The sequence below is a fragment of the Spodoptera frugiperda genome, chromosome 10 (genome assembly GCF_023101765.2).
Source record: "Spodoptera frugiperda isolate SF20-4 chromosome 10, AGI-APGP_CSIRO_Sfru_2.0, whole genome shotgun sequence".
Taxonomy (NCBI): Eukaryota; Metazoa; Arthropoda; class Insecta; order Lepidoptera; family Noctuidae; genus Spodoptera; species Spodoptera frugiperda.
This window is the reverse complement of record NC_064221.1, coordinates 8,102,516-8,122,969: the sequence shown is the minus strand read 5'-3', so window position 1 is coordinate 8,122,969 and position 20,454 is coordinate 8,102,516. Positions and strand designations below refer to the sequence as shown.

Sequence of the window (20,454 nt, the reverse complement as noted above, 5' to 3'; positions counted from 1 at the left end):
AATTCTGTGTTATTTTTAGAATTTTTGTGTTTTCTCACTTGAAGTTGAGAGGCTTTTGGTCCTTTTAGGCGCGTTTTTAAAGGACCACTTTTAGATTTTGATTTTTAGCTAATAGTTATTTATGGCTAAGCACGCCTAAGGCAACACTTTAAAATTTGCTACATACATAAAGAATAAAATTCTACGTTTGCTTTTAACAAACGAAAACACACTTCTAAAGCTTCACCAGACGAGTAATTTAAATAAAACCACAGAACGATAGCCATATTTCAAGAGCGAAGTAATTTAGTTTTTTTTTTCTATTTACGAGGTCGGTTGTAAATGCGACATTGCTTGAACATTAGAAGGACATTTGATTTTATGTTAGGACCGGTTTCTTGAGGATTTATTGAAATTTGGTCCTGTCTACTCGTTTGTTTCCGTCTAGTCTAGTCTAGAAACTAGATTGGTTTATTTGCTACACTAAAATAGTAGGTTTTATGATTGTTTACGCGAATTTAAAGTTCCTAGGAATTTAAAGTTCATAAAGATGCCGCTGTACGCAGTCATTTAATGGTTACTTAACCCAGTCGTTAGCAATTGTTTTCGGAACAAAATCGCTTTTAAATAATAGTTTAAGTAACCATTAAATGTCTTTGAGTGTGGTAGTAAGATTGTCAAATAAGTAAAAACTTCTGTTGGGGTTATTGATTTTCTCAGTCATACTAAGAACACAGAAGAAGTAATAGATAAAGAAAATAGGTTTATACACCTCTATTCAGATCTTTTAGGTTTTAAATACTCAATATATCGAAGTTATTACTCGTAGATTACCTATACATAAATTAATAATACGTACTAGTTGAATAGCTACATAACTTTTTACAATATTAGCGCCTCGTGACAACTAATAATTTAAAATGCATTACACACGTTTCTCATTAACCGAGTCATTCACGGAGGTTGTATTAATTCTGCTAATAAACCTCTTTGGAACGTTCAATTGGTTTATTTTTCATCTTAATTCTGATTGTTACTGGCTTGTAATTGCCAATGTTATTAGATACGAGTAATCAGAACAGTTTTTTTTAATCCGTCAAACTGAATGTTTTATTCGCTATTTTTCTAATTTTAAATAATAATTTATTTTATCTATCTAAACTGTCTTCTAGCTTTTTCATCTGACTAAAATTAAACTGAAAATACTTAAGTCCTAAAACAAATAAGTCAAAACACTTACCAAAGTAACGATGTCTCCGGGATTAGCGGCAGCGATCCTTCTCAATCTCTCATATAGCATATCCATCAACCTCTGGTAATTGGCATTCAGGTCATCCAGTTCTCGTGCAACCGCTTCAGACCCTGAGGGGATCCGTTCCGGGTCTGTGCGACCCCGGGCGCGATGACGCTCAGCAAGCTCGATGTCAGCCTGTCTTCGAAGCTGCCTCATGTCCAATGATGGGTGTACCTCGTCGCATAGCCATTCAGCATATCGCTGACATCTCGACGAATATATCTAGATGGTTAGGAGTCAAGCGGTTTTTTTATTAGGGGCTGTTAGTTGCAAACCAGACTGTTCTTTTTGTCCATGTAAGTTTAATATAGGTTTTTAAAATTTTGTTAATTGATTTTGTAATAAAGAACAATCTGTTTTGTTATTATAAAATGAAGCGTACATTAGAGTTTTTTAAACCTTTCATAGTAACTTGCACACTTAAACGTATAACTTAGAAATGAGGAAAAACATAACATTCTCTCACTTTCATCAATCACCGACTCAAAGGACCAGTTTTTAAAAATAGATCTTTGAAATAAAAACAATGTTTTTTCTTTTTTTTTTAAGAAGAAGAGAACATAGTTTTCTACCAAAGGTCTACTTTTAAATGACCAGTATTATCAAACATTCAGTCTTTCAAACTTTTTTATGTATCACTGGCAACACATGTCCAGCTCACAGCGGGAATGATATCATGCTGGATGGAGAAGATTGGCCTGTACAGTAAACAGGTATTTTCGAAGCGTGCAACACCATATGTGCGGCCACACTAGACTAGCACCCATTTCGTGCGAATCCAAGCAAAGAATTGTGTATTTTGAAAAAGAGAACCCACAGACAGTGCGGTAATTGTACAGAAAATGGTAATTCTATTTTAAATTATGGCAACATTGAAACACCAAAGACAATGCATGCAAAAGCCACATTTGTTTTTAAAACAATGAACTCGTTTGTAGACGTTTTGGAAGCTATTTACAGAATAGAACGAAAAAAAAAACAAATTTGAATTTTAAATTCGTGTTCGAAATATGGTATCAAGTTTTTTTTTAATTCCGCCGAAACGGAAACTTTTTTTGCGAGTCTGTTTATTATGTAATTTAAGCATTGTGATAGCCATTACCATATATGTGTTGATGGCTAGTTCACCGAAAATAACGGTATTTTTTAGGAAAAAAATGACATTGATCAAGCACACAAAGTATGAACTCTTAAAGAGTTCACATACAAATACTTAGTCACACAACAATGCATACAGCAGTAATATATTGCTTTTCAGTTTAGTCGATCACACAAACATCTCGCATTCAGATGATTACGATTAGTAGAAAGCAATCGATTTGAATCGATTTAAAAGTTAAATAGCGAAGCATCGTTTAGTATAAAAACGCAAGCGTTATTTTTAGGGGCGGAAGCTTTCATGCAATGACGATATTGAGCCTAAATCACCTCTGATATACGAAGAGACTTAGAAAGACCCAAAGACAAAGACAGAAGCAGACAGGATCGAGACGCTGGACCGAACTCATTTCACACAGATACCTCTCATCATAAAACAATTTGAACATTTAACAAGACACCAGTGGAATATTCTAGATTTCATTTTGTACAATAACTACCGCGAGAATAGTATTAAAACGTAATAATGTTTTTACAGCTTAATCACGTAAGCTTACGGTGATGTTTAAGGACTCCGGTGTAGCCTGAAACTAATCGATAAATCCTCGAAACAATATAATAATTGAATTAAACCGTAAAAACACAATTTCACGTTAGAAATCTTATATAAATGGTCGGTATTCTTTCTAGAAAGTTCCACAGAATGTCACAGTGTAAACAAGAGTGGTACATATGTATTAGTATACTGATATTTACCTTCGCCTCTCTTATGTATCTGCCACCATCAACGTTAACCTTTTCTATCTTAGGCGTTCTCTCCACGACGCTAGTGAGTAGATTCTGTGGAACCACATAACACCCGGTAACATTAACACATTAGTTCGGTGCGATATGGGAATATATCTTTGTGAAGTTAAGATTCTTGGTAGTTAGTTCAAATATGTCTTTGAAAATGAATGAGTAACATTGTGTATTATATCCACGGTACATATTATCGTTTAAATTATGTATTTTAATTAAATTTCCGTCTCCAAATTTCCTTTTAAACATAACATGCGTCCTTAAAATTAAAATGTGACTTAAAGGACCAAAATCCAAAACCAACTTATTCCTTATTCGATTAAGTTATTTTAATTACATGCATTCATGTAATTTGTGAACTTTGTAATTAGTCTTATAACCTAAAATATGAGTTAAGTAATAATTAAGACCTTGGTGAAAAACCAAAATTGGCCAATAACCTTTTTAATGTGTATTGATCCAGACCAAAATCCAGATTGATGCACAGATGTCTATTTACAAAGACTGTCTGATGTCTAATACCTAGTAAAAAGTATCAACCTAGACTCAAATGTGCTACAATCTAGAATTATCTAGAATTTGTCTCGACGAGGAATCCTAAATCCTACTGCAGAACAAAAGACCACAAAAATATAAGATTTAGAATCAAAGGACCATTAATTATGTCATAAATTAGAGATTGTAGGTTGAGGATTGGGGATTGGGGATTGGGGATAGGGGATTGGAGATTGCGGATTGGGGATTGGGGATTGAGGATTGGGGACTGGGGATTGGGGATTGGAGATATGTCTCTCACCCTGGTCGGTTCGAAGTGTTCTTTAGGCCGGACTTCAATGGGCGGTTGTGCTTGGAGCTTGCTGTATGCGTCTTCGATCCATTCGGCTTCCTTCTCTAAGCCGGCGTTGTAGTTGCGCAGGAGTTGGTACGCGGCTTCGCAGCTTCGAAGTCTGTGGGATTTTTTTATCAATATTAGTTGCTAAACAGTAGTTGCTTAATGACTGAGTTGTAATGTCGAAAAATTCTTGATATGAAAATATTTTTATTCCATTAGAGTACACTATTGAAGGTTATTGGTTATCTAAATTCACACTATAATCATAACCTTAGAACAGATCTCAGATGCTCACAACGTGTCCTCACAGTCTACTACAAGTGGATCATAAATTGTCTGGTACTGATATGTACCACTATTCCCAAGAAATAGATTTTCTAATAGCATCCAAACTTAAACATAGTCTCACCTCTCAGCCAGCTGACTGCAGACATTATTCCACCTATTGTTCAGCTGGGAGACTTCCTTGTCCAGCCTCTCCAAGTCGATATGCTTCCCTGATCGTGGAAGCGAGGAGTGTGGGAGACCAGCCCTGGACGTTTCTACGAGACGGCGGCAGTTCTCCGCGTCATCGTTCATCTGGTCTATTTGGATCTGCTGCTTGCTTACTGCTACTTGCATGCGGAGGAGATCTTCGTGCATCTGAAGATAAAATGGGAATAGCTGGGTTAGATTTTGGGTGTATTTTAAAAATGAGGGTTAATGTGTAGTTTAGGGTATTAGAGATCCTATAGAGGGATTAATGGACAGATTGGTTGTTTTATTGGAGCTGGCCTCATTGGCCAATCAGAGAGCCGAACGCGGACTTGTTTCGATCTCGTTAAACGTAAAACAAACTCGTACTAAGATCTTCAATCAGAATGAATTGTTACAAGTACCAAATAAGACTTTGTTATAATCAATACAGTCAGTAAGTTGTAAAACAATTTTGTATTATTATTTTCATTTCAAAATGTAGATACTTATGGTATCTTTTCAAGCAACGAGCTCAAGCTAGAATTATTGATTATTGTGTGATTTATGCACTTTGGAAAAGCACTTCTAGCTAAGAAGTCATAGGGATAATTTTACCTTGCAGTCTACTCATAATATATTATAAGAATATACTTACATCCTTCAACAGTTCAACATCATTCGGTAGGTCATTGAACTGCGCGAGTTTGATCTCGAACTCTGATATGGTCTGGTGGTTCTCCTCCATGCTGTTCACCACGATCTCCACGAACTTCAACCTGTAGACATCATAATATTAGGTTAGTAAATTAACAGAATTATATTATTTTTCGGTGATAATGACAACATATTAATCTCTTGTCTGTCGGTACATAAGACACAATAGAAAACACATTGTGTCTCGCGTAGATCTGCGTTCCGACAGACAACGGGTTAAACTGGTGTTCAAATGTCCTGGCCTTATCAGGATATTATTGAAACAAATAAATGACACCGAAATTTATGAGATGTAATTTTTCGGAATTTAAAATAATTAGGAACAAAATACTTTTATTTTTCTTCATGTATTGTCTTATTTAAATTTAATTAACTGGTTAAATATATGTTATATTTAATATACAAATGTGTGTCTATTTACCTGTCGACAAAGAGTTGGCTCTTGGACTGCATGTCGTTCCACTTGCCCATCACTTTGTCGAGGCTCTTCTTCATGGCGGGAGTCTTGAGGGCGATGCCTGGGGAAACATAATTATACCATTGATTATAATCAATTTTATTTTAAATATATATCTCAGGAAGAAAATGGGGTTTTAAGGGTGAGCTTGTAAAGTCGAAAAATAGTAGTCACACAACACTGCTCAAGACTATGAGCCCCCAACGTGGCTAGAAACTGATCGCGTTACATTGAAACTAGTCGAATCTCATACATTTACGTGAGTAAACCATACATTACAGTCACATTATTAGTGTCTTCCGTTCATGTGTTGTTACTATTCAACAAAATTTTCAAAGCTTTTTCATTCCGACAATCTTCTAACAAGAGAAAAGATATAAGAGTTAAACCTTACCTCTGAACGTAGCCTGTACTTCTTCCACATCGCTGGTGAGGCTATGTACACTGGTCTCCCAATCCTTATGCTGCAGCACCAGGTGTTCCAACGTATCCAGGTCACGCGGGATATGGCTGGCTATCCTCTCATGCAGCTGTCTCTCCAGGACTTCGAGACGCTCCAGAAGATTCGATGACTGTTCTGTGAATATGCGGGCGGCGTTCTTGGATTCCTCTGTGGAAGAAGAAATTGATAGAGGTTTAGAAAGAGATCCATAGAAGTTCAAAAGTTCATTTCTTTTTAGAGATGAATTTCTGAACTGTGCCTCTAGCCAAATGTCTCTTTAGCGTTGGTCGACATCGAGAGTAGAAAACTCAATGTATGAGGATGACACTGACAAGTGTCAAAATTTATGTCAATCCTGTACAATTTAGTTTTCTATTCTACAAGTAGACATGCACTAAATTCCATTTGGCTAAAGGCTCTGATGATTCATTGGTTTTTTAGAGAAGGATTGGTTTCTAATATTTTTTTCTATAGGTACTTATTAACATACATTCATACATTAGCCTCATAAATATTAACATCCAAGACATCCTCTGTTGAACTGCTACATCATATCCTCTTAATATTATAGATGTGAAAGTTTATGAGAATGAAGCTTTGTTACTCTATCACGCAAAAACTATATATAAACTCCGTCCTATTGTAAACATGTAAAAACAATTATGTATTAAATATCTCTCAACTATAAACTAGCATTCATTGCCATTACTGAATTGTAAAGAATACCTAAGATGTATACTAATAAAATGCCTACAAAACTCTTACACGCATAAAAAACAAAGGCGAATTGTGACACATTTTTGCACCAAACACAATGTCATCTGCCTATACATCAATTTACAATTGCACGTCTATATTATAGAAGCGTACGTTTATTATAGAAGCATATGTTTATTTGGTATTCAGTCACGTCTGAGTTAGACAGATATGGATGAAAATTGGCACAGAGTTATCTTTTTTATGGGATTGAATGGTAAACGAGCAGACGGCTCATTCAATTATAAGCGATATTGGCGCCGTTCACGAACACCCGCAACACCAGACGAGTTAGAAAGGTGTTTTGGGGGTTAGAAATTTGTATATTAGTGGACTTCAGTACTCCTGGAGCTGCGGACTACCTCGCGGGTTACCAGGGCTCCGGCTCGAAAAGCAGGAATAGGAACGGGGTGGGTTTTAGTCAGTAAGAGTCTGACACTCCTTTTCAGAGAAGTCATTGGATGATATTCCCCACTCAAAAAAAAAAACTTCAGTACTACAGTACCTAATCATTACAGTAATTGAGAGTAAAATAGTTCGTAAACCGTATACCATGACTAAGATCAAATCACTATTTATAGATCATCATCATCATCATTAAGAATTGACTTTATTGCCTGACCTGTTCCATGGTAAGCAATTAATTCATTTAAGATTTCTTCCTGAACAATGATTAGATGACTGTACCCTGATATGACTGTCGCTAGAACTATACGAGTATTTTTATTATATTTTTTATGAGAACAAAATAACACATTATGTATGTCAAGAAAGTCCCATTGGTAAGTATCTTCTTGACAAAATGTATATTTTTTGTAGACCATATGACGTTAAGTTCGCGTCATGTACCGCTATATTAATGAATCGTGTACATTAAAGATCAAAGAAATAAATATACTTATTTAACATTTCTGAAGTACCTTTAGAAGGTATTGTATTGTATAAATGTGAAATGTTTTCACTTTGAATAACATAATAACTTATTTATGCGTGATTATTTCGTAATAATAACAACAACATTTGGCCACACACTATTTTGTAGTCCCCATTAGGGAAGTCATCTACCCAGCCTTGACAAAACCATTACCAACATCCACTAAACTGGATAATTATAAACTACTTACAACCAAAGGCTTAGAGTTTGGAACACATTTTGTAATTTAAAAAGTAATTACATGTCTCAATGTCTTCTTTTAGACCGTGGTTTCATAAATCAATCCGTGACTTAGTTCCATTTCGTAAGACAATTAGTCAATTGTAATTTCTAACCTTAAAGCACGCACAGACACAAACACAAGCCAAACTTTACGCTCAACCAATCACAGAGCAAAGCACATCACATTCCAATCAACATTGATTCACGTAATCACTCATTTTCGTTCCGTATCAAAGGACCAATTATTCGGTTCATTAAGCACCTGGATCCCGCCGCCGACGCTCCACTCGCTCCACGGTCCTCTCAACATACACAATATATATCCTCAAATACATTTAATAATAATTAAAAGTACAGAAAAATAGTCTCAAAAAATGTTGAATTGTTGACCGCTTTCGTGTTACTGAAACTAAGATCTAGACCGACTGTCTGAGTCGACACTGAATGACCGAAACGTTACGACAACAGATGAATTTTTAGTCAAATTTACGAAGAGCGACGATCACGGCTTTGTGTGTACTGAACTATTAATACTCGAACGAAACTAGAAGTTTGACTGAGTTCTATGTAGAGTAATTTATCGGTAATCTCTTTAATTTAATTATTTTCGTTCGTGAGGAAAGGTAGTAAGCGCACTTAGTTTTTTGCAGCGCGAGCCACGACGGTGAATCACTAGTTGGTCTGTATGACGGCTTAATGAAATCAATAGGTTTCTTATGTAAGGTTATTATATTGGAAGATATGTACTGCACGTTTAAGTTATCTTTCAAGAGTTCTTCTGTAACCATAAGATAAGAAAGGATTAGTATTAATCGCCGTTGGTTTTAACTGTTGTTTGCTTGCTTCCTATTACATTAGTTTTGTCAAGGACATGGTGAAAATTCTATGCACGGAGAACCAATGTAAAGTCTTTATACCCCTAGTTATTGACGTTTTTATACAGTAGCCTTAATTATTAATAAAAACTTTAAACCATAACCACCCTCAACATTTCTATCACTACCAGACTAAACCTTCTGCTCATTTCAACACTCAGTATCCCTCCCACTCTCGCTCGCACTGTCAATTGCAGTGATAACTGTCACAACCTGTATTTCAGAAGCCAAGGTCAATCGCATTGAACGCCGACTGTTCAAAAATACTATGACATCATGAGCCTCTAGAACTACTTAATTGACGCTGCTTTTGAACACTAAAAATCGAGTGGACTATTTAGAGGTCAGGGGTTCCTCATGTGACTTCAATTTTTGTGAATTATAACCTTTATAGTGCTTTAATTAAGACTTATAAAAGGAAGTGTTTTTTAGTAAGCGAGTGAGTGGTTTGCTTCAGAAGAGTGCGTGATTCATAAGTTTGAAAAAAGTATTTCGTCGAAATCTTTTGGATTACTCAACGGTTGGTGCTCTTATTATTAAGCAAATCCAGTGACTATTTTTAAAACTTGACTTGATTTTTTGATGACTGTCAAACTATTGTCTACTAGAGGTAGTTTATTTTTGTAGTAGTTTTACATGTCGTAACATAATCTTACAAGAAAATGGGCCATTTGAATCACTTGTGAATGAATTTAGAATTGTATTCGCCCACAAAAATAGGACGACAAATAGATGTCATAAAATCCCTAACACTATCATTTTTCGTTGAACAATTTCCAATCTTAAACTTTTTGCACATAAGATTCAAAATCACGTACACAGCCAAGTACTCTCAATTACACTCAGCATTAATCAATTTAGATTCTTATTTAATAGATAAAAGGTTCAAAATTGCAAACAGGCAGACCAGACCTACATTAATTCGTCCAATTTACATACAGCACCTACAGGGCCTTTAAAAACAAGCTCGTAACTCCTTAATTTATAAAAAGTGGGAGTTGTTTGGTTCGTGAAATATCTGGGCAAGGCCGACACCTCGGTTGTAACAATTGGACAATGAGGATTGCGTGAGTGACATCATCTTAAATTGGAAGTAGGCGAAATGTGGTAAGGTGTCACTATGTGTGTGTACGGGTACCTATAGGAATTTGACTACAAGAAAGAAAGAAGAAGGAAAACATCGTTGGGAAACCTGGTGCTTATAATTTCTAATTATAAGTTTGAAATCGCTAACCAGCCTTGAGTAAGCGTGGTGATTAATACCCATTATTGCTCAGCAGTGGACACTTATGGACTAATTATGTGAAACACATTTCCTTTTTGTCATTATTTTTCGTTCAATTGCGTAAGTAAACTAATATGTTGATAAATGTCAACAATATAAAAAGTATTAATAACTGTGAAGTTCATCTAGAAAATTCTCCAAGCAATGAAGCGTTGAGAATGTAAACAAATTGTGTTAGACCCAACATTATTAAAATAAATTTACTTAGAAATAGAAGACAAATTCTTGTTAAAGCTTCATTTTATCGAAACGCTTGAAATCATTAAGAAATGGAAATTAAATATTTCCATGAAAAAGGTCTAGTTCATGGAGTGTTGTTTAAACCAGGATAATGTAAAATAAACTCAAAGTAAAAAGCAATAAAATGGATATCTCTTCGTAACACAATCTAAGTGTGAAGAGACGTTGCCATGGTAGTTTTGGGCAGAGGTTGGTATTGCAAAAGGAACTTTAACCTTAGATAAACAAGGTTTAATCTCTAAGGTTGTTGAATAACACTATTATTTCGTAGAAACAGATCAAATCTGTTCCTGAGGTTTGATTATGAAAAGGTCACGATGTGGGCGGCAGTTGAAGTTGTCGTATTTGTTCTGAAGTACTTGTAGGGACAGGAATTTGAATAAATTGTATTAATGCCCTTATTATCTCAATATTCGTTCTTAGCTAAATTGGAAACATTCAGGTTGGATCATAGGTCGGTTAAGATTAATGGTAATTTATTGTAGTCCTATGTTGACCATAACAGATTTATCTGTATGAGACGGTATAAAAAAAAAGTTGACTGTTAGAGAATTCCAAATTGGCATTAAGTCCACCATAGTATCATTATTGATTATACATAAAGTGTAAAATAAATCTTTAGTAAAACTAAAATACTTTAAATAACAGACAATTTCACACAAATTCAGTTCTATACTCTACCATTTAAAACTTAAGTCAGTTTTAAATGTTTTTTACATAGCTCTAGTTGGCTTGCGTGCGTGATACCAATTTAACAAAAACTCGAGTAACAAAATTGTTTTAGTAATGCTTTTATAAAAATAAGAGAGCTAAAACGGCAGAGAATAGTTTTATGAACAACAATAGAACAAGACAACACAGGACAGTTTTTTGACAGCTAGTTCAATAATGCAATTTAATGCAAAACTAATCATTACGGGAATGTTGTATACCTAATAGTTTATATAATCCTATTTATATTGCAGCTACTGATAATATTATTGTAATTAATTACGTAGATAAATACATACCTCCTTTCCCAAAGGAGAATATTCGTTTTAACTTCTTCATTGTGATACACTTGACAATAACACTTTAGAATATCACTCAAGTTAATCACTGCACTGTCGTAAATCACAACATTTTCACTTATTTATAATAATAAACGTCTATAAATAATGAAATATCTATTTATTCCTCGTCAATTGTTGATATACTAAAGGACCACATGATAAAACTGAGAAATGTAAATCTGGTCCTTCTCTAGGACAAAAGGACTAGCTTTAAAAAATCGAGTATTCGAAATTAGCTGCCAAAATTATGATGTTAATACAATAAATTTATAATTTCATGCAATGTTACTATAATTAACGAACTTATAATTAGATAAAAATGTTTTTAAAATGCGAAAATCAACTCAAAACCCGCTATAACGACTGCAAGAACGATTCACATATGATTTGCGTATGAAAAAACTGAACTAATTATAGAATTTGGTCTCATAACATTTGGGCAATTACTGGGACTGACATTATTTATTGAAATAATTAAAACATTTAGGCCTGGGACATTTAGTTATGACTTTTAAGTATGAATTTAAAACATGTGGCATTTGAATTTAAACAAGATTAACAGAAGAAATAAAGTACTTGTAAACAAGGAAATTATTCGTTAATTTAACATTCCTACATCATTGTTTCTTGAAAACTATCAACAAAAATATACAGAACAAACCTTTCTATATTTCCTCTTCATAATCAACAGTATACAAACAGACCTTTGCTATACATTAAAAAAACAAAGATCAAATACGCAGGCATAATCTGTAAGCAGTTCTTAATTTGAAAACAAAACGCGCGCCAGAATCAATAAATGCGCGCCAAAAATATTCGTTCCGTGAATTATTGAATCAGATAAAAAGATATTTGAGAATAGGTATCGACATTTCACACCTACTTATTGAAGTTATTTGTTTAGGAATTATTCCAATATTTTCTTTAGAGGCTCGTCTACTAGGACCAAAATAAAAGATAGGTAAATTAGGTGTTATCTTCGCCATTTAAGACCTAAGAGAAGAAGAGAAGGATTTTTTAAATATTATCTTCCTTTTTTTAATGCATACAATGATAATAGATACCAGCTTGTTTTTTTAATAAAGCACGGTCTTTATACTAGTTTAAGGACCAATTGTAAATGCAACTCATATTGTGTATCCAAACACCAAATAAACTAGTTTCCAAAACAAAGATTATAAAAAACTATAAACATTGCAAGACTGTACTAAATGCTAGCAGGTTAAGCAAACTGAAACATTGCACAAGATATACAGATAAGCAGCGATGCACTCATTTATTTAGGATCATTTTAAGATTAGGATCAAAACATTTTAAGATATGGCTTTGATCCTAAAAAAGCATTTGCTTTGCTTGCTTTTTTACAATCATATTTTAAAACAATAATGGAATTGAAATCATTCTATTATAGTATTTAGGTTCCATTTAATTTTGACGAAATTAACTATAGGCCTAGGCAATCAACTCACAATTTTCTAAAAAGTCAAACAATTTAAATGTGTTATAAAGAAACAATCACAAAAAATGTTGTTTTGCGGAAACTAAAAGTGTAACATATGCGGGCTTTAAAATTTGTTTGACATTTGGTCCTTATCAAAGCTCAATATAAAAAAATCTATAACATTATTTTAACATTAATCAAAAACTACATAATGGTCCTTTTAAAATCTAACTCCAAAAAGCACAAGCACTGAAAAAACACAAAATTTTCAACCATTTACGCCGGTAAACAGAGTCCACATACTACCTAATATAACAATCGAACTATTTAGCACAGGCTCTATACTACAACAATACGGGTCGTATCGTTCGGTACACTAATTGCGACTGGCAGCGTGCGCCCGTAGGACCGACACCATTCGTCCTTTGTCGTAAGACGTCGATGTTGATTGAAATGTCACTCGGCTAGAGGTTTTGATACTTGGTTTGATGTTCCAGAATAAGGTATAAAACATTTTTTTTTATTTTAATGTCCGTCTTGTTTTTTATTAATATATTAGACGCGTATTTTTTATTTTCTTACGGAAACAAATACTTTCGAAGATATATTGATTTGAAATATAGGGTGACGTCACTTCTAGGTACATTTTAAACTTTGATTCGTTTTATTTATGTAGGTACCTATTGTTATCTCATCTGACAAAAAAAAAATACGTGTCTGATATTTTCTCATTACCCTTAGATCCCTATTGGGTAGTTGAGATGTAGTACTTTTTGTTACGAGGATACGTAAGTTTGGTATTGTTGATATATTGTAACTATGTTTTTTTTTCCGAAGCAGGAATTTTATTACCATCGAGTGAGAAAATTTAGAAGTAAGGCTGACAGACTCATAAACACAAGTTATTCCTAAACCATGCTAAGTATACCTATACTAATTTATTTATATTTAAACAACATTTTCAATCTCTAGGATACTAAAGTCACGATTCAATGAATACAGACATACTAATGATTCTAAGGAAGTACTCAAATATTTTGTACTAAAAGTATCAAAACATGCGCGCGCAGTGCAATGTCAAGGTGCAAATAATTGTGTTATCTTTCTGTTAACAGGCTGGTATATGTACTAAATTATTTATTTATAGAAAACTATCTAACAATAATTAATTAATTGATAAAGTATACAATAAAATGTATTGTATTTTAAATATCCATCTTGTGAAAATAACTTCAAAATCTGTTCAGTAATTTTTGAGTTCATCGCGAATAGACAGTCAGATATACAGAATTTGATTGTTGTAGTTATTGGGACAAATACTTAAAGGAACAATATTATTATTAATTGTCATGTATGAGAAATGTGTGTGATAATATTTATATGACAGGACATCTCTTTGTTTCCCATGAATGTCTGGACCTGTAGCATTAACGAAAATAACAAATATCAATTGTTTCGGCCCAGTAATAGAACCGAAGAAATTTTGTCATTATTTATTCGTGCAAAAGTAATCAATTAAGTGATAATATATTATTCATGTGGTTTAATATAATAATAATAAAGAAACGTGAATCCAAAATCATTGACTTCATAAGAAACGGTTATCAATCATGAGACAATTATTTATCAAGGCTTCCACAAAAATATACAATTCAAAACTGATAACCTTTTAACTAACAATAATGGTTTACTAATGTAAATACACTAAGAAAAGCTCTACTAGTTTCGAATTACAGGGCACTCTTTCTCATAAAAAGACCGGGTAGGTAAGTTACGCGACGGCGACGTCGTTGCGTCCACGTTCGCTGCTCCTTCTGTGACTGTGTGACTCGCAACTAATAGAGTTTTTTTAATTATATTAACGAGGGTAAACCATTACTTGTAGTTTAAAGGTTATCAATTTTGAATTTGGTATTTGTGTAAAAACCAAAAATAAATATATAGGTCAGTAATCAAACTCAAGGACCTTACAAATGCGCCTCGAGGTACCAGGCTGTCATAAATACACGAGAGATATAAATCTTAATTCTTTCCTACCGTGTTCCGAACATCCATTATTCAATTAGACCAATAAAAATTCTATTTTTCTAACCGATTAATTACATATTACGTATCGTTGCTCTAATGTAGGGATTCTCAAACATTTCTTGGTCAAGAATCAGTTTTATCCTTCTTTCTTTTTTTACAAACGTTGCCCCCACACTATTGTTTGTTTCCTGTATTGTGTTTACAAACACACAAGTTCACATACACATCACATCCAGACCCGAAACAATAATTTATGGATCACACAGTGCGGGAATCGAACTCGCTACATGTTGCACGGCAGCCTTTTGCCGTCTTTCTCTGCAAAAGTGTTGTCTATTGTATATGTTTTTTATTTCGCGATTCGTATTTCGACCTTTGCAGACCACAAGTTGAGAATCACTGACTTACTGTAATGTGTGAGAATTGCATGTATCGTTCATTTAACGATAAATATTAATTTAGAAGTTTATTCAAGGCCATTCTTTGTTGTAAAGGCTGACATTGTGATTATAGCTTTGTTTGACTGATAGACAGACTGACAAACTTGGATTATTTTTATAATTTCAACTTATAAATAATTATGGTTCATGGCTCTATTTGATGGCATATTGTTTTGTTTTTTAATTTGTTAATTGACTTCGATTATCAGTTTCATATATTCTATTTTGTCTAGCTTTAGCGACTGTCAAAGGGAACATTTATAACAGATACCTATATGATATACAACAATAATTAACCCTGTTTATTGATTGGTCATTAGTATCATTACGATTGCATTTTATTTTAAAACTATCTAAAATTGTTTGACTTAACGTAACAAAACGTCCCTTACATATACTCAAACTGCATAAACAAACTCTTTTCATACACAAAATTCACATATAAGAATGTCTAAAGAACTTCATCTACCAAACTACTCTATACACACAACTATTGTTCCACATCTAATCATCCAATCCCGCCGTCAAACTGTCTTAACAGTTTGGAAAAACAAATAAAGGATTTTATTATTATATTTTGGAAAATAGAACTTTATCTTAGCCATTAAGCTAGTGTCCTCCGTATTTACGGGCCATGATGACCAAGTAAATACAGGGTGTGGTAAGGTAAGTGTTGTCTAGTGGTTGGTTTCAGATTCTTCTATTTGCATGAACAAATTGGATTTTATTTGGATTTTATTATTATAATTAAAAAAGGATTATTATTAATATACCTTCAGCCCTGGCTCTCCTCTCGAACTCGTCGAAGAGTCGGTTGACGTCATCGATCTCCCGCCGCAGCCTCCTCAGCTGAGGGTCGGCTGGGTCGCCCTCAGCCAGTAGTTTCTCAGCATCCTCGTTCAACGCGCGGCGGATAGCCTGACGCTGTTCTGCGCCCATTGCCACAAACTGGAGGAAAACAGGGGATTTAGATATGTATTTCTAGATAAATAGAGTATAGTTTCTAACGAGTAATTGATCTTGGAGGAAAACAGGGGAATTTAATATGTATTTCTAGATAAATAGAGTATAGTTTCTAATGTCCATGTGAATAATATTAATAGGTGCTTTAATACTAGACATCAGCCTGTCCGTGATCAATTATTTCACTTTAATCAAGTAATAATAAAGTATGGCCCTTCCATTCCACAAACCCTAGTCCTTTAAAAGGCGTCAATCGGGCCAAAACCAACTGCTTCTGCCACACTCAAAGACATATTTTAATAATTACTTAAACTGTTCCTTAGTAACGATTTTGTATCGAAAACAATCGCTTAGGACTGGATTAAGTAATCATTAGATGTCTCTGAATATGGTGGTTAGACAGTTTTACTAGAAATAAAAACATTTTTAAAACACTGAACAATTTTAAATATTCCATATAAATTCGACATTTAAACAACTCAATGTTTGTGTTTAACAACGAAGTTTACACCACTTCTCAAACAAAACAAAACCCTACTACAATATAAATAAAATATAAAATAGCATACCTGTGGGAAATCCCATCCCTTCACCACCTTGATGGTAGCAAAGATCATGTTCTGTCGCATCCTCAGTTGTTTCCTCTGCCATAGTTGTATGACCTTCACAAACAAACACAGAATCAAACACATAACATACACACACACATTGTACACGTCTAACAAACCCATCTTGTTGAGATCACAGCTTAAAATGGACGCCAATAATCACTTTGTTGTCATCATTAACGAGTTTCTGTTTGTTTATGCGTATGCGCAGCTGATAGTGATAGTGATGTTTATGTTTGCTCTTATGCAATTAAGTTTAGAGGTTAAGGGAGGTATTTGAGTGATAGGGTGTTTTAAGTTCGATGTATTTAGTTTAAAAAATCTAATATAGAAAATGTCATATACATCGAAGCAATTTGTGGATTATACCAATTTATTCCGTTCGGGAATCGAACCCGTGACACGTTGTGTAACAGCCAGTTGCTTAATCGCTGCACCAACGTTGTTATCCGTTTTATTATCAATTTACTTTCTATTTGTTTTCTTCATTCTCAAAACTACAATAAATAACTCTCTGTTATCGCGTTCATTACAAAGTAGGACTTTTTTTTATAACTCTTCGTCATGAGCGCGCTGCTCATGACAAACGTCCCGAGAGTCTCTCCGTGGCTCGAAACAAGTAGAGCTTTTCTCCATGAATGTTCGTGATTAAACCGTGACTTTCATTTAATTAAGATAAAATAGGACTTATTCAAATAGGCCATATTCTTAAGCCACTCACCCTATCGTAAGCGCTCCTCAGCCTGCCGGCAGCATCGATAGCGTCCTGGCAGGGCGGCGGCAGTGCCACGACTGCGCCAGGTACTTGTACCTCGGTACCAGCGCCGCCCAGTCGCACGCGCCATCTACTGCGGCCCGAGTTGTCCACCACTGTCACTGCTGAGCCTTTCTCTATTGCCACCTGTGGGGAGAAGGAATATCGTTAGATTTGTTGATTAAACTTAATAGAAAGAGGCGTAATAAGATAACAGAAAATCTTCTTCAGATGCATATTATAATACTAATTAATTATGATAGGAATTAATTAGTCGCGTTAAAAGTGGGAGAGCCATGCTTCGGCACGAATGGGCCGGCTCGACCAGAGTGATACCACGGCCTCACAGAAAACCGAAGTGAAACAACGCTTGCGTTGTGTTTCGTTGTGTGAGTGAGGTTACCGGAGACCCAATTACTACCCTCCCCAATCCCCGATTCCCCAACAACCACTAAATTCGCAACCCCCAAAATGCCAGGAACGCACTTGTAACGCCTCTGATGTTTTGGATGTCCATAGGCGGCGATGATTGCTTACCATCAGGTGATCCGTCTGCACGTTTACCAGCTTATATCATAAGAAAGAAAAACAAAAGCTACTCACATTAGCATGTTTATAAGCACAAACAGTTTCAGCCCTCAAAGGCCTGGTAATAGGTGCTCTGCGCTGCTTCACCGGCCTGATCTCCTGTGCATCTTCCACCAGCCTGGAGACCAGACCTCCGTGGGAGTTGAGTTCCTCTCGCAGCTCCTGCATGCCCTTGAGGAGACGTTCACCTTGGTCCAGGGTAAATTCTGATTGCGAGAATGTTGAGTTCAGGGCTTCTTCGCGTCTGTAAGAGAAAAATTGTTGTTAGGGGTGAATTTATAAGAATTTTGTGCATGTCTTATAACTCCGAAACAAGAGCGCGTTCGACGGTCGGATTGGTTGGTTTATTCGAGCCGGCCAATGAGAGCGCCAAACGCGTTCTCGTTTCGATTACTTTAAACGTAAAGCAAAGTCATACTAAGGGTACTGTTCCTATTTCCAGAATGCATGTTAAATATTAATTCGATGGAATTCTGGTTGACAAATTGAAAGGCAATCTTTAAAATTTTATTTATAGATTTCAATGACCAGGCAGTCAAAATTGTATCAGCGTGTTCAAGTCTGCCATTGCATTATCAACCAAATTCCCGTACAGAATAAAGTCCACAATCAAATAACATAAAATAGACATTAAGGTACATACTTCTGTATCCATTTCTCGGCCTCCTTGACCTCTTCGAAGAAGTTGTGGTACTGTGTGGTGTGCTTCAGATGTGTTTCCAGACACAGCGTCAATTGTAGGACCCACGCCCATTGCGATTGCATCACCTGGGTATCAAACATGGGTTACAGAAAAATAGGATATAAGAGAACATAAGATATCTTTGCAAGTAAATTCATTACTTTGTTTTCGGCTTGCTACTCAGTGGCAGGGATGATAGCCGCATCGTATGTCGCGGAATGCTGCTCATGAATATGAGCCTCTAGCATGGCTTGAAACTAGTTGAGTTCCTCGTCAAACAGTTGCGTGAGTAAGCCGATAACGTAATAATTAATTTAGTATGTCTCATGAAAGTGTTTTTTAAAGAGTAATTAAATTTATTGAATTTATAGTCTATCAGTCCACTGCTGGACTTTGGGCCTCCTACATAGAGAACTTGCCATAATCTCCTCGCATGGCAGATAGTTTAGAGATTGTAGTTTAAAAAGTTTTGATTTACTTCATTTCTACTCGGTTTTGTCAGAATGATATAGCAGAAACCGATAAAGATAAACGCCCACAACCCGCTTCGTACGCATTCCGTATGACGTCGGCAGTACGCATCGCATGTAGGCATTGCTGATGATGCGGTCCGTACGATGCGGATCAGTGGACGCAGTTATATAACTTTCTATACAAGACAAACTAAAATCCGTTGCGTGCGTTACGTACGATGCGGGTCTGTTGACACGTACCTTTAACGTTTACTAAATAACGTATACAATAATAGGCTAAAGGAAAATCAACTTTATAGGACATAAACATAAGGTATAATTTCACATACCTGCAGATGAGACTCGATGGTCTTAGTAGCTGGGTGATGTTGAGCGATGAGTGCCTCTCCGCGGTCGATGACATTGCTGAACTGTAGCTCTCGCTTCTCCAGGGAAGACATCAGTTGCTATGGGAAATTGAGTTTTATTTAGTTAGGTATAAAGATTAATTTACAGTGTTTTTTTAGAAATATCAGTTGCTATGGAAAAATGTGTTTTATTCTGTAGGCTATGAATAATAAATTTTTGGTTTTACGATTTTATTTAATTTTATTGGTTGGTGGTAAATAGTTTTGGATAGTTTAGTCTCAATTTTTTTCTTTCTTTTTTTAAACATTGCCATTAGTATTGCCTGTTGAGTCGTGAGTGTGTTTAGAAACATACAATTTCACCTACACATCACACCCAGACACGAAACAACAATATGGATGACACAAAAAGTCCGTGCGGGAATCGAACCCGCTACACGTTGCACGGTAACCAGTTGCCAAGATATCACGCCAACCGTGCAGTCGAGTCAATTGAATAACACTTACATCAAAAATCGATTTAAACTCAAACATTTTATTAAGACCAGTTACTTATTTCAACCTACAACACACTAACATGCACCACAAAAGAAGCACATGAAAAAAACAAAATGGCAACTGAGAATAATTGAAAGATGTACAACTAAATATAAACCAACCTCTCTATCGTCTCCGAACGAATGCTTGAAACAA

General features: G+C 35.1%; 1 protein-coding gene across 48 annotated transcripts in view; it reads right to left on the bottom strand.

Moving 5' to 3' along the window:
• Positions 1–20,454, bottom strand: part of LOC118277469 (microtubule-actin cross-linking factor 1) — a 323,764-nt gene that overhangs the window by 103,528 nt on the left and 199,782 nt on the right. For 44 of the 48 annotated variants that reach the window (XM_050696478.1, XM_050696476.1, XM_050696481.1 and 41 more), the window contains 13 exons: positions 19,744–19,860; positions 18,903–19,027; positions 18,275–18,503; positions 17,639–17,818; positions 16,879–16,971; positions 16,120–16,294; positions 6,026–6,241; positions 5,596–5,692; positions 5,116–5,236; positions 4,414–4,646; positions 3,969–4,119; positions 3,128–3,211; positions 1,220–1,495 (listed from right to left, as the gene is read on the bottom strand). In XM_050696478.1, the coding sequence (XP_050552435.1) occupies positions 1,220–1,495; positions 3,128–3,211; positions 3,969–4,119; positions 4,414–4,646; positions 5,116–5,236; positions 5,596–5,692; positions 6,026–6,241; positions 16,120–16,294; positions 16,879–16,971; positions 17,639–17,818; positions 18,275–18,503; positions 18,903–19,027; positions 19,744–19,860 (2,097 nt within the window). The remainder of the gene's footprint in view (positions 1–1,219; positions 1,496–3,127; positions 3,212–3,968; positions 4,120–4,413; positions 4,647–5,115; positions 5,237–5,595; positions 5,693–6,025; positions 6,242–16,119; positions 16,295–16,878; positions 16,972–17,638; positions 17,819–18,274; positions 18,504–18,902; positions 19,028–19,743; positions 19,861–20,454) is intronic. The other 4 variants (XM_050696506.1, XM_050696508.1, XM_050696504.1 and 1 more) reach the window with 2 other exon arrangements.